General features: G+C 34.6%; 1 protein-coding gene across 1 annotated transcript; it reads left to right on the top strand.

Annotated features, from left to right (window-relative positions):
• Positions 1-4,979: 4,979 nt before the first annotated feature.
• On the top strand, positions 4,980-12,373 carry LOC107858166 (vegetative cell wall protein gp1-like). Its single transcript, XM_016702876.1, has 4 exons — positions 4,980-5,060; positions 5,114-5,189; positions 10,943-10,962; positions 11,453-12,373. The coding sequence occupies exons 1-4, from the start codon at positions 4,980-4,982 to the stop codon at positions 12,371-12,373; spliced, it is 1,098 nt and encodes a 365-aa protein (XP_016558362.1).
• The last annotated feature ends 3,461 nt before the right edge of the window (positions 12,374-15,834 follow it).

Below are 15,834 nucleotides of genomic sequence, written 5' to 3'. Positions count from 1 at the left end.
GTGAAAATGTGGCATATTTCCCATTGTTTCAGGGAAGGTGACAAGGTAGCTGATGGTCTAGCCAACTGGGGAATACAATTCACTGATATTCAATGGATCTACGACTTTCGACAATTACCCCGGAATGTTAGAGGAGCCTTAAACATGGATATAATGAATTATCCCTCTTTTCGAAAAAAAATATTGTAAGAACTCATTTTATATGGATAGAAACTTGTATAGGAACTACACTTTTGATGTACCTTGATGATCCCTCTCAATGTTGAGGCGAGCATCTTTAGATGTTTTTTTGAGAGTTTATTAGAAATCCTACTTGTTCCATAGTATGGAGAGTGTCTCATACTAAGTAGGTACATGGAGGGATGCCTCCTATGCTTTGTACATATTTGCTTATAATAAAATCTGTTTTTCTTTAAAAAAAGTAAAGAAAAAAAAAAGTAAAAACCATATTTATGAAGGAAAATTCATCACAAAAACGATTATCATAAAGAAAATTATGATGGAATATAATTATGAAACCGTAACAAATTGGAAGGTTTCTTCATAAAATAATGAAAAAATACTCTATTGGACCCCTGTACTATGTCAGTTTTGTAAGTTGGACACTTCTACTTACATGTTTGTCATCTGAACTCTTGAGCCTATCAAAAATCAACATTTCGCACCCTTTGACCTTTGTTCGTTGACCTTGCTTATGTGGCAAGGTCATGGTGACTAGGATAAAGAGTGTGTAGACACGTGAATTTTGACCCTTCCCGGATGTAATATATATAGTTTTCGATATTAAAATATTTATATTTGATTCGATATTATTTTAATTCTTATTTTTAATAAATTTTTAGTTTAAAAAAATATATAAATAAATAAATGAAGTTAATTTTAGGATATTATTTATGTTATTCCAATTTTTAAAAAATAACACAAAAATTTAAAAATAAAAAAAATAAATAAATATGTTTGTTTTTAAATAAATAAGTTAGTAGTTTTAAATATTATTTTCTTATATTTATTTTGTCTATTTATACATTTTTATTATGTTTTTATTAAATATAAAAATTAATTAATTATTATTATATTTATTATTATCATTATCTTTATTTATTATTATTATTATTATTATTATTATTATTATTATCTTCTAGAAATTAAAAATAATAATTAATTTAAATTTTGAGTTCTCCTTTTATCTAACCATTAGTTATTTTTTCAAAAGGTAACTACTCCCCAAATTTCTGTACTTAAAGATCCTCCCCAGAAATCTACGGACATACATTCACCGTCAAATATTTTTTACACAGTTACTACATCAGAAACCATACCAAATAAAATATCAAAATCAGTAAAAAAGGGGAGAAAACAAGTGAAGTAGGGAAGAAAATAAAAGAAAAGGGAGAACATTTTTAGAGTTTGAAGTTGGAGTTTTCTAGTAATCAGTATCTTTGTTCATTCACTATAGATTCTATTCAATCCTGTATTATTTATTTTGTAAACTTCATTGTGTAAAAGCATGAATAAAAATATCCTAGTAACCTTGAGTATTATTTAGCACTTTCTGTCATGGCATATTATTGATCAAACTATAAAATGCATATATGTATTTGTACATATGTTTTGAATGTTTAATTATTATGTGTTAATATCACAAAAAAAAAAAAAAGTGAGAACCCAGGAAAATCAGTTTGACAACCCATTTCTCCGGCGAAATCTCGCCGGAATCACTGTTACACCAGTGATCTTCCTATATCCCATCGGAAAGCAAGAAAACAACTGACCAATATTCCCATTCTCGTTTCCGGCGAAACCCATTGGTAATCAACAAAATCCAAAATCAGATCCGGTGAAAACCCGCCGAAAAACGCATAAACCAGCAGTCACCATGGCTGACCACATTCATCCCTTTTTCGCCCTGTTCTGTCGTCCCCCTCGCCCCTTCCCCGCGCTGCTCCGACATCCCATCTCTCCTTCCCCGCGCCACTCCTTTCTCTTTTGCGCTGATGAACTTTAGCGCATTAAGCTGACCAACTACCATTGCTCGCCAGAAACATTTAAGATCTGACTAATTTTATTATGTTTCCATTGTTGCTTACAATGCCATTAAAGTGACGTCAATTTTTTTTTATCACTTCAGTTTTACTATTTTTAACAAACAGATTTTTAATTTATTTTTTACACAGATTTGACGAGAGAGATTTTCTTTAGTCATTGTTTTAAAAATTGTCTCTTTGGTCCTTTTATTTTTTTATTTTATTTTTTTCTAATAAAAAAATCAAAAAATGTATTTATTTAAGATCAAAAAAGGTAATGTTTAATTTTAGTTAAGAACCCGTATATACATTTTTACTTGAATTATCTCATGTAACATATATTTGTCTTTTCGTTCATGATTTAAATCTTGTTATATAGAATCTTTTATTGTATTTTTGTTATACTAATTAAATATAAGAAATTAGGTGAAATAAAATAATAAAAAAATTGTTATTATTACGAATTTATAATGAGTCAACCAGTGTTTTTAATATTAGACAATTTTTAGTCTCGTTTTAATATATTTTAAATTTTATCTCGATTAAGAATGCGGCGCACACATCTTTTTGAGACATTTTAAAAATTCAAGGATGAAAAAATGCATCTTGATAAATATTTTTTTAAAATTATTTTTCACCAATTTATTTAACATAAGAGGTGTAGACAGTCATTTTCGATATAATTAAAAATGAGTGATTTTAGGCCTTAACATAATTTATTAAAATAATTTAAGTCAAGATAAGTCAATAAAAGCGACCGTTCTAGAACCACGGGACTCGAGGGGTACCTCACACCTTCCTCTTGGTCAACAGAATTCCTTATCCAGGCTTCTGTTTTCGCAGACCAAATAAAAGTCATTTCCTTTTGATTAGGGATTCAAAAAGGTGACTTGGAACAACATAACTCAATTCCAAGTGGCGACTCTGTAAATAAACTAATCCCTATTCAAAACCGTCATTTCATTTGGAAAAATCCATTCGACTCGATCCCTTCGGTCTGAAAAGAGATGTGACAGAGTGTAACCACTCGCCTAGGGGTGCGAGTGGGGGTTAATTTTTGGCCAATTTTACATTAAAATAATTTTTAAAAAATAAAAATAATATTAAAATTTATTAAAAAAAATTAAAAAGGGTCTTTTTTTTTCCTCCATCTTTTTAAAAATTTTGAAAAAGCATATTTTTTCCCTCCTCACCCCAGCCCGTCCCTACCCAACCCCTTCCCCAACCCCCACCCCACCAATCCCCACGTAACCCCTTCCCCCAGCCCCTCCCCCGGACCCACCCAGCCCCTCCCTCCTACAGTTAATTTAAATTAAATATTTTAAATATGTAAATCATATTTAAATTAATTAATTATTTAAGTAAAATTTATTTAAATTAGGTAAGAATTTTAAATTGATAAATTAATTAATTTAAAATTTAATTAATTTAAATAAATTATTTTGTTAAGAATTTAATTAATTAATTTTTTAATAATTTAAATTAATTAATTAAATTAATTTTAATATTTAATTAATTTTAGTGTAATACTTTTTTTATTTTAAAAATGATTATTCAAATATTTTTAAATTTTAAAAGCATGATTATTCAAATTTTTCTTATTTAATTAAATTAATTTTAATATTTAATTTGTTATGTAGCATTTTAAAAATGACTTGAAATTTAATGTAATACTTTTTCTATTTTTTTTATTTTATTTTTAAAATGACGTGGTAGATGACGTGACACGCGTGACAGATGACTGACACACGTGGCAGCTGATGTGGCAGCTAACATGGGAGAGTGTGTTACACTTTTCAAAAAAGTGCTTAAAATGTAGTTTTTTCGTAGGTTCAGGGGTCCAGATGATAAATATGTAAGTAGGAGTGTCCAACTTATAAAACTGACATAGTAGAGGGGTCCAATAGAGCATTTTGCCTAAAATAATTATATGTCACTTTTTTTTGGACGTAATAAAAATATGTGTCGTTCTTCGCTTATAGTTATATAGTATCACCAAGGGGAGCTTGTACAAGTTTTTAATGTGTGGTTTCAAATAAACTTTGCTCTGTCCTATAGTCCTAACTTTCTATAAATACATCGACAATTTGACATCCTTAATCCAACGTAATTATGGTTATTTCAGGGAAGGACCTACTAATATAGTTACTTTTACTTGTACTAGTTGACACATTGTTAGAGCTCAGTCATGGAAAAGACACTGATCCAATCCTCTCAACTAATATGGTTTACATAAATGAGCCATACCGCAACTTAGTTTTCTTTCATCACCTTCCACCTCCCCCATCCGCTATTTTCCTAGTTGCCGCTATAGCCGCAACTGGCCACGCTGCCGCCGCTATCGATCACCACTTCTACCGTCACCATCACCACCTCCGTCGTTACCATCATCATTTTCTCCGCCACCTCCACTTTCACCATCACCTTCTCCGTCATCATCAACTGTTATTTCCACAATATATTTAGGTATGCAGAATTTGTATATTGCAACAACAACTTCAATTCGAGTTCAAGTATAAACAAGAACACAATGAAGTATTAAATACCCTCAACACAAGATCAAAATGACCTTTCCAAGAGGTATATTTATTTTTCAGAAAATAAAGATGAAACAAAAATGATTAAGGCCAAGTCGTCCGAATTCACGGACTTTCCTTAAGGAAATAATTCCCCTCTTGTACCCGAGGTTGTGGAATTTTTCCTCCCAAGATAAAATGGACAATAATCCAACTATAGAGGTACCTCAAATAGTTAGATTCTATGAACACTGTCAACGATTTGTATGATCACAAAAAGTATTTTGAAGACAAGAAGAATGATTTTGTAATCTGAAAATTTCATATAAAACCTGTGGAATAAAGCAGGTTATTTATAGCCATACCATGCCCCTTTGAAGGTGGCAATGGTTCAAAAGCAGGTTATTTATAGCCATACCATGCCCTTTTGAAGGTGGCAATGGTTCAATCTATAGGTGTGACTTTTCCTGAAAATGCATGTCTGTTTATCCTAAACAGTGCATCTGTTCAGAACAAGAAGGTCACTTCGTGAATTAGTGTGTATTTTCATTGAACAATTGCAAATTTCTGTAGCATCTGTTCGAAAATAGTGCATCAGTTCATGAAGCAGTGCAACCTTATGCAGCAACATCAGTTCGAAAAGGCACCAGTTCGTTCAAACCATTGCATCTGTTACTGTTCCACTGTTACTGCACGTTGCATATATATAAATGGTGTTCCAAAAATCTACAGTAAAAATTTACGACGGTTTTCCTTGGCATTCTTCGGAATTCAAATAAAGTTTGTCCAAATAAAGATAGATCCCATCGATCGATCATTTGCCAAATCCAAATCCAAATCTAAATTTGAAGTCGAGCTGAGCGAGCGAAGACGACGACGGTGCGAGGCATAATTTATTTCTTGCCTCACTTGCCATGTAGAGTAAGTGTTTCTCATTATAAACATTCTCAAGTTCTATTCTTCCACCAATGTGGGAGAAAGAGTAAACTTGCCAATTTTGAGTACACTTTCCATTTTGGTGTAAACTCAATTTTTCTCTTCCACTTGATTTCTCCATTTTCCATTCAACACACATATAGAACCCAACAATCCCCCACATGAATGGGGAATGGTTATTTTTCGTATAAGTTTTACGGACAAGTATGTGATCATCAAGCAAAGACTGATTGCATCTGGATAAGTGGTTTCCCTTTGAACTTTCTGTAGTGAACATGCATCGGATGCACTCGGTCAATCGGTAGATTTGATATCTTTGAACCGTCGAGCTTTAATATACACCTAAACAACACATGTCACACAACCAACCTTTTACCGTTTATGGTTCTTACGGTTTTGTTCTTTTCAGCCATGAACACGTCCCGGTTTTCATGAGAGCTTAGACAATAGGCTTTTACTAAGATTCTCTTTGAAGCGACTTCCACTTCGCCCTCGCATAGGTGATCTCTAAACGTTCAATTCTGTAGATTAAACTATTTGGTAACATCTGCCAAATTTAGATAATCATTAACAGACTTTTCACCTTAAGTCTTATCCTTGTTTACTATACATTATCTACATCATGAAAATGGGTTGGGTATTTGACAATGTTGAACCTGTCAGACACAACTTTGTTTGATCTCCTTAAACCTAGCTCTTGTGATCTCCAGTCTGCTAGGTAGAGTTACCGCCATGCTGACTTGTCCTAGGCCTTAAACCCATTTCCTTGGATGTCCTTTCTACTCCTTCTCTAGATAAGCCTTTTGTAATTGGATCCGACACATTATCCTTTGACTTTACATAGTCTACATCGATAATTCCATTAAAGAGAAGTTCTCTAACGGTATTATGTCTTTGTCTTATATGACGAGATTTACCGTCATACATCATGCTCCCTCCCTACCTATTGCTGCTTGGCTATCACAGTGTATACATACTGGTGCCACTGGCTTGGGCCAATACGAAATATCTTCCAAGAAATTTCAGAGCCATTCTGCTTCTTCATCGGCTTTATCTAATGCAGTAAATTCAGATTCCATTGTAGAGTAAGCAATACACGTCTGTTTGGATGATTTCCAAGAGACTGCTCCTCCACCGATAGTAAATACATATCCACTTGTGGATTTTACTTCGTTCGATCCGATGATCCAATTTGCATCACTATAATCTTCAAGTACCGTAGGATATTTATTATAATGCAAAACATAATTTTGAGCGTATTTAAGATACCCCAAAACTCTTTTCATTGCCATCCAGTGAGTTTTGTTGGGATTACTCGTGTACCGACTCAATTTACTGATAGCGCATGCGAGTCACTTTCACCTTCATTCTTTCGAAGTGCAAATATCGCATCCAATGGAGTCTTGGCAATACCGAACTCCATATACTTAAACTTGTCAAGTACCTTTTTGATATAATGAGACTGTGATAATGCCAACCCTCGTGGAGTTTGATGGATTCTTATACCTAAGATCACATCTGCAACTCCAAGGTCCTTCATATCAAACTTGCTCTCGAGCATTCGTTTTGTTGCATTTATGCCAGAAATATCTCTACTGATGATCAACATATCATCCACATATAAACATACAATGACTTGGTGATTTGGAGTGTCTTTAATATAAACACATTTATCACATTCATTTATTTTGAATCCGTTTGCCAACATGGTTTGGTCAAACTTTGCATGCCATTGATTTGGTGCTTGCTTTAGTCCATATAATGACTTGATAAGTTTACACACCTTGTTTTCCTTTCCTGAAACCACAAAATCCTCAGGTTGTTTCATGTAAATTTCTTCCTCCAAATCTCCATTTAGGAATGCGGTTTTCACATCCATTTGATGGATTTTAAGATCATATACCGCCGCCAAGGTAATTAACATTCGAATCGAGGTTATCCTTGTTAATGGCGAGTATGTATCAAAGTAATCAAGGACTTCCTTCTTTTTGAAGCCTTTTGCTACAAGCCTTGCGTTGTATTTGTCAATAGTACCATCCACTTTCATTTTTCTTTTGAAGATCCATTTAGAACCTAAAGGTTTATTTTCGAGAGGAAGGTCAACCAACTCCATGTATGGTTATTTAAGATTGAATCTATCTCACTATTGAGTGCCTCTTTCTAAAAGGATGAGTCTGACGAAGACATCGCTTCTTTAAATGTTTGAGGCTCATTTTCTAAGAGAAATGTTACAAAATCCGATCCAAACGAAGTTGACGTTCTTTGACGTGTACTGTGTCTTGGATTTTCTTCATTATGTACATTCTCACTTGGTTCATCTCGGGGTCGTTTAGATCCTCCACTAGACTGTTCATGTCTAATTTTATACGGGTAAATATTTTCAAAGAATTCAACATTGTCTGATTCAATTACCGTATTTTCACTAATATTAGGATGTTCGGATTTATGAACCAAAAATCGACATACTTTACTACTTTTAGCATATCCTATGAACACGCAGTCCACCATTTTAGGTCTATCTTAACCCTTTTAGGTATAGGAACTTGAACCTTCGCTAGACACCCCACACTTTTAAATATTTCAAGTTAGGTTTTCTTCCTTTCCTTTTTTCGTAAGGAATTGATTGTGTCTTACTATGGGAAACTCTGTTGAGTATACGATTAGCCATAAGGATAGCCTCCCCCCATAAGTTTTGTGGTAAATCAGAACTTATAAGTAAGGCATTCATCATTTTCTTCAAAGTTTGATTTTTTTTTTCCGCAATTCCATCAGATTGAGGTGAATATGGGGCCGTAGTTTGATGGATTATTCCATTCTCTACACATATTTCCGCAAAGGGAGATTTATATTCTTCGCCCCTATCACTTCTTATAATTTTGATCTTTTTGTCTAACTAATTTTCAACTTCAGTTTTATATTGCCTAAATGCATCTATTGCTTCATCCTTACAATTTAGCAAATAGACATAACAATATCTAGTGCAATCGTCATTAAAAGTTATGAAATACTTTTTCCCACCACGAGATGGTGTTGACTTCATATCACAAATATCAGTGTGTATTAAGTCTAAGGGATTGGAATTCCTTTAACGGACTTATAAGGATGTTTTGCATACTTTGATTCCACACACGTTTGACACTTAGATTTATTGCACTCAAAGTTTGGCAAAACTTCTAAGTTAATCAGTTTTCGTAAATTTTTGTAATTAACATGGCCTAAACGTTCATTCCATAAATCATAAGACTCAAGTAAATAAGAAGAATTTGGACTTTTATTTATTTCAACAGTCATTAGATTCATCTTATAAAGTCCTTCGGTCAGATAGCCTTTCCCTACATACATTTCTCTTTTGCTAATTACAATTTTTTCAGAAACGGTTACACATTTAAATCCGTTCTTATCTAGAAGTGAAATGGAGATTAATTTCCTACGTAATTCGGGAACATACAAGACATTGTTAAGTGTCAAGACCTTGCCCGAAGTCATTTTCAAGCATATTTTCCCTGTTCCTTCCACCTTAGCAGTAGCGGAGTTAGCCACGTAGATCATTTCCTCTACTTGAGCCGGAGCAAATGACGAAAACAACTCTCTGTTGGCACAAACATGGCAGGTGGCACCAGAATCCATCCACCATTCGCAAGGATTCCCCGTCAAGTTGCATTCTGAGAACATAGCACACAGATCATCGCTTTCTTTGTTGGATTCAATCATATTCGCTTGGTCCTTTTTCTTGCCTTTCTTTGGGGCTCGACAATCTGTGGACTTGTGGCCAATTTTGCCACAATTGAAGCATTTTTCCTTGAACTTTTTCTTGGGTTGATTGCTTCCATGTTCAACTTTCTTTCTTTTCTTCGTGTTTTTTTGGCCATCTTCTACAATATGTGCTTCATTCATTGTAGAATTTCCCTTTGAACTTCTTTCGGCAGATTTATTGTCCTCTTTAATACGAAGTCGGACAATAAGATCTTTAACAGTCACCTCCTTGCGTTTATGCTTCAAGTAGTTTTTTGAAGTCTTTCCACAAAGGTGGTAGCTTATCAACTATCACTGCAACTTGAAAAGCATCATTCACAATTAAACCTACAAAACTGTTTATGTGAGTACTAAGAACATTTTTAATTTTTTTAACTACGGTATTTTTCAAAAATATACCTTCTGCTAGGATATCATGTATGATGACTTGCAACTCCTGTACTTGAGAGACAACAGATTTGCTATCAATCATTTTGAAGTCTAGGAACTGTGCAACGAGGAATTTCTTAATTCCCGCATCCTCTGTTTTATATTTCCATTCAAGTGCCCCCCACAGTTCTTTTGATGTCTTGGTTCCATTATAGACATTATAAAGGTCGTCTTGGAGACCACTCAGAATATAGTTCCTGCAAAGAAAATTCGAATGTTTCCAAGCTTCTACAATAACGAAGCGGTCTTTGTCTGAGGTTTCCTCGGACACCTCAAGAGCGTCTTCGCTAGTGAACCGTTGTAGACATAAAGTGGTGAGGTAAAAGAACATCTTTTGTTTCCACCGCTTGAAGTCAATGCCCGAAAATTTTCCGGGCTTCTCCGCCGGTGCCATCGTTAGCGGAGCATTTGTGCAACTTGATATGGCAATATTATTTGCCCCTATAGACGTTGTCGCATCCATCATTTGACTTTCAGTTGTCATTTTTTCCTGTCACCACAAGGCAGAAAACTTAGTATTTTTCAGAATACTATTTATAAAGTTAAATAACTTGAAACTCTTCTTCTTGTTTCTAGTTAACGCTAAAATTTTTATTACTTCGAATCGTCAACCGAATGAACCTTAACTTGTGATGAAGATTTTATGTCTTCTAATCACTAGTTAAATTCAAGAGGAGTAGAAAGCCTAAGCTTTAATCTCCAAAAACAAGCAATACAGATTTTGTAAAGGTTATTTCCTTAAGATTGTTATTTCCACAATATATTTGGGTATGCAGAAGCTGTATATTGCAACAACAACTTTAACTCGAGTTCAAGTATGAACAAGAACACAATGAAGTATTAAATACACTCAACATAAGATCAAAATGACCTTTTCAAGAGGTATATTTATTTTTCAGAAAATAAAGATGAAACAGAAATGATTAAGGCCAAGTCGTCCGAATTCACGGACTTTCCTTTAGGAAATAATTCCCCTCACTATACTTGAGGTTGTGGAATTTTTCCTCCCAAGATAAAATGGCCAACAATCCAACTATAGCGGTACCTCAAATAGTTAGATTCTACGAACGCAATCAACTGTTTGTATAATCACAAAGAGTATTTTGAAGACAAGAAGAATGATTTTGTAATCTGAAAATTTCATATAAAACCTGTGGAATAAAGCAGGTTATTTATAGTCATACCATGCCCCTTTGAAAAGGTGGCAATGGTTCAATCTATAGGTATGACTTTTCCTGAAAATGCATGTCTGTTTATCCTAAACAGTGCATCTGTTCCGAACAGGAATGTCACTTCGTGAATCAGTGTGTATTTTCGTTGAACAATTGTAACTTTCTATAGCATCTGTTCGAAAATAGGGCATCAGTTCATGAAGCAGTGCAACCTTCTGTAGCAACATCAGTTCGAAAAGGCACCAGTTCATTCAAACCATTGCATCTGTTACTGTTTCACTGTTACTGTACGCTTCATATATATAAATGGAGTTCCAAAAATCTGCTGTAAAAATTTACTGCATTTTTTCTTGGCATTCTTCGGAATTCAAATAAAGTTTGTCCAAAAACACATAGGAATCCGAAATCGAGCGAGCAACGACGATGCAAGGCATCATTTATTTCTTACCTCACTTGCCATATGGAGTAAGTGTTTCTCATTATAAACACTCTCAAGTTCTCTTCTTCCACCAATGTGGGAGAAAGAGTAAACTTGCCAATTTTGAGTACACTTTTCATTTTGGTGTAAACTCAATTTTCTCTTCCACTTGATTTCTCCATTTTCCATTCAACACACATATAGGACCCAACATCAACATCATCTCCGCCTCCTTCACCATCACCTTTATCTCTGTCACCATCACCATCATCTCGGCCTTCACCAGCACCAGCATCTTCGCCGTCATCATCAACATCATCTCCGCCTCCTTCACCATCACCATTATCTCCGTCACCATCACCATCATCTCGGCCTTCACCAGCACCAGCACCTTTGCCGTCATCATCAACATCATCTCCGCCTCCTTCACCATTACCATTATCTCCGCCACCTTCACCGTCACCATCACCATCACCACCACCTCGGCCATTAGCAGCACCATCACCTTCGCCATCACCTACGCCACCTTCACCATCAACATCATCACCACCTCAGCCACCACCTTCGCCATCACCATCACCGCCAGCTCCATCGTCAACACCAAAAACACCACCTCCGCCGTCAACAGACTCATCACCTTTAATTCCTCATTTTCTCAGCGGCCCTGGTGGTTCGGGTTCTACAATTCCTGGTATTCCTGGCATCTCAATTGGTTCTGGTAATAACCCAACGCCTTCGTCACCATCACCACCAGTTAATAAGTCACCTCCTCCACCTTCACAATGTAAGCCATCACCACCTGGTCAGTCTGCAAAGCTACCTTCACCAGCAAAGCAACCACCACCTCCACCACCAGTTAAGGAACCATCTCCACCACCACCACCACCACTTTCTAAGAAAACGCCTCCACCAGCTCCTGCACCATTAATTGCTAATCCACCAGAAATGGCACCATCTCCATCACCAGTTGCTCAGCCACCTGTAATACTATTAGCACCATTTCCATCACCAGTAGCGAAACAACCCCTTATTCCACGTATACCAATTAAGCCGTTTGAACCTCCATCTCTTCCCGCCTCCAAGACTGCAACCGTCAGTGGCCTTGTGCATCAGGAGCGAATTTAAGCCAGAATTTTCATTATCAAGTGTGGTCGAAATATACATGAATAAACAAACAGAGAAGTTAACAAAATAGCTTTTGCAAATGAAAGCAGAGCGTAATTACATTACATGCATTATCTCAACCGCACCATACTTGACGACGTTTCTTCTTTTGAAATGTTTTACAATAACTTCATTTGAAATATTAATATCACAGTAAATTTTCACTAACTCTTCTTCGTATAGTTATGAGTGTTATTTGAGCCACCGATATATGGCTAAACTTTTAAAGAATCTAGATCAATTTCTCGTCTTTAAGAAGAATGCAATCACACTTCCGTTTGGTTGGTATTTTTTGTCCTAATTAGATTGATTATAAGAGACCAAATTTAATGTTGTTACTTCGAAAAGAGTACTTCTTTGGCTATTTTGAGGCCGGATGATAGATGTATGCACGCAAAGAAAATTATATTTAATCCATAAGTCAAGGGCCAAACCCCATTTTGACGACTCTAATGCTATCAGACAAATTGAGGGAGCCTTAAGTCACATTACAATTTGTCAAGAAACAACTGAGGCTGAGTTTTATATTCGCAAAGATATAATGGAAGATATTGCCAATCTTGTATACTTATCAACAATATTAAGAAACAAATATTAGCTTTCTCAAGTAATAAGGTCTTGGGACAAGCCCCACAAATAGCTCATTGATTTACTGCGTCTTGGAAATGCTTGTACAATAAGATATACTAACTTTATTGACATCGACATTTGCTTATTTATATGTTTTATATGATTGCTATGTTTTATCAATTGAACCGTCGTACTCCATGAAGTTTCAGCCAGTCACTTTAACTCAAACAAAATTTCTCTTAAACTAAAACAAAATAGAAATTTTGAATCAATTAGCAAGATAATTGGACCTGTGCTAGGGTCTTAAGGGTTAGTACTGTACGGGCCGACCCACGACAGGCCCATTAAAAAACGTATGAACCCATCATCTTTTTGAATCGATTACTAGCATTGAAAAGGGGATCATATAGATATAGAATTTGTTGATTGTCATGACTCGAAGAAACTCCCACTTTATGTATTGTTCTACAATCTACATGTATTATGCCATGTAAGATATGCGTATCTACTTATTCATCTTTATACAGGTTTAAGTTTTTATTTTGTACACCTAAAATTAGAGGATATAAATGAGAATTGTGACCAAGTTAAAGAGCATGTATATGCATTATGCCAATGGAGGATTCCGATGAATTTAAAGTGTTATGTATTAAGCCTTGAAAATATATTACTGTTTCAACATATGAAAAATAGTAAGGTCCTTACAGCAACGAAATATAGGTCACGAGCAAATGTGTCCAATATTGGTAAAAAAACAATGTTGCTTTTAATTATTTCATTAGTAATCAAAACTAAACTTTCCCACCTAATACTTCAATTAGGAGGCACATTTTATAACGTAAAAAGTTGTTACTATATCTATAAGCTAAAGTTCAGATGAATTTGTCTTATTAAATGTCGCATTTATTCAAGATCTAAAAATTAGATTTAAATAGAACATCCTAATCAATGCATGCATGCATGCAATTAATTATGATATAAAAATGATGGAGTATAAAAGAAAGTAAAAGAAAACTCTTTGATATATCAAATCAAAGGAGGAGAAAGTAACAAAAATATAATAATGGGACGTACCAGTACAAATTCCATTACATGCATTTTCCTAATAGTATTTATTCCTGAAATATGTTTGGGTGACGATGATCTTGGAAAAACTCTTCGATCTGCAAAGGAAGTAGCTCATAAGCCTGTTACTGCAGAAGATTATACAGAGTGTGACATGTATGTAGTTATCCAGGATATTGAATTGGCAATTAAAAAATATCATGAAGGCCAAATTAAACAAGTTATTAATCAGATTGATCATGCCTTAAAGAAGATGGAATTTTGTTTAACTTTTTTGAGCAGTATGCCATTCCTAAAGGGAGGTCCAGAAGATATTTACCAACTTGACCGACTTCTCAAGAAAAGTAAGAAAGAAGCTTTCTCCATATTATATTTGGGACCAGCTGCCATGAGCCCAGTTTAGTTAGATCAAGAAAACTGTCTTATATATTGTCTATGTAGTAGAGATGACAAAACATTAAATTCATGAATGGAATAACAAAACCCAAGTATATATTATGGTTAAATAAAAGTAACGTTCTTTATTATGGTTGTGTAATTAAATTAAGTAAAATATATATTGATTATGTTATATTAACATAGAAACACACCACAAAGATTCACATAAATCAAGAACACCTATAAAGTAACGAAATATGCGAAAAATAAGGTGTGTACCTTTGTTCGCCATTGAAACACGTAATCGAAGACGAACTAGGCTGAGTCTTCCTCTCCTTTGCTTATGACGACAGACAGTTTATAGGAATACGTCTTATGTTAAAGTCAGGAGAGGGACCTAGCCTTATATTTATAGGCTTAAAAGTCTTAACCTAGTGCACCCCCATTATGGGCTCACAGGTCTACTACAGGCCTACACTATTGTTAGCCCACACCAATAACATGAAATGGATACAGGCTCATATGGAATCCGCATGAATACACGGCCTGTGTCTTGTCCACCAACTAATAACATCAGTCCGTTATTACTTTAATGTAATAAAAGTTAATGTTAAATCCACATAAAATAAATAATTCTAACATTCTCCCACTTGGACAATGTTAACTTTTAAAGAAAAGTTTTGGAAAATTTATTTTTATGAAAATGACTCTCGGACTGAATAGACAGTGGCCATAAATATTTAGTGGTGGAATGCCATCTCCAACATAGTTCAGTCAAGCAAAACAACACTGTTGAACTGCAGCAATACTTGCATTAACCAACGATACAAGATCAGTCCACAATTACTAACATTGAAGTTTTGAAGACATAAATCAAATGATGTGGTAGTGTAGCAAGAAATAGTCAATATGGACTCTAAATCGAGGTTATTTCATTGTTAGTCCTTCAAACAATTTTTTATATCAACATGTACGCTTAAAATCAACATGTGTACCATAGAAAAATCGTCACCGCAATTTTCTGTTACAACATGTGTGAGCACTAAAACAACATGTGCTTCACCAAAAAATCTTGATTTTCAACGTTCAACATTTGCAACATATTACTTGGTGCAACAATTAGAAAATCCACAAGGTAGAATGATATACCATATATGTTTCCAAAAGAAAGATCCAATAAAACAACAATAAGATCTTATCAATATGAGACATAGCCAACACGTAAGGCAAAAGCCTTAATATAATAAAACAATATTAAAGTGTGCACAATAATAATCAATAAAAGATTGAGATGAACTTACTCCCACTGATCTTAAGATAGATGCGATGATCAATCTTGTTCTCCACAAATTTCATAAAGTGATAATTTTTGCGAACTTCTAGTACCACTGTCCAAAAGTTTGCTTCAA

This window comes from Capsicum annuum, chromosome 2 (genome assembly GCF_002878395.1).
Source record: "Capsicum annuum cultivar UCD-10X-F1 chromosome 2, UCD10Xv1.1, whole genome shotgun sequence".
Classification (NCBI taxonomy): domain Eukaryota; kingdom Viridiplantae; phylum Streptophyta; class Magnoliopsida; order Solanales; family Solanaceae; genus Capsicum; species Capsicum annuum.
This window is presented reverse-complemented; position numbering and strand designations above follow the sequence as displayed.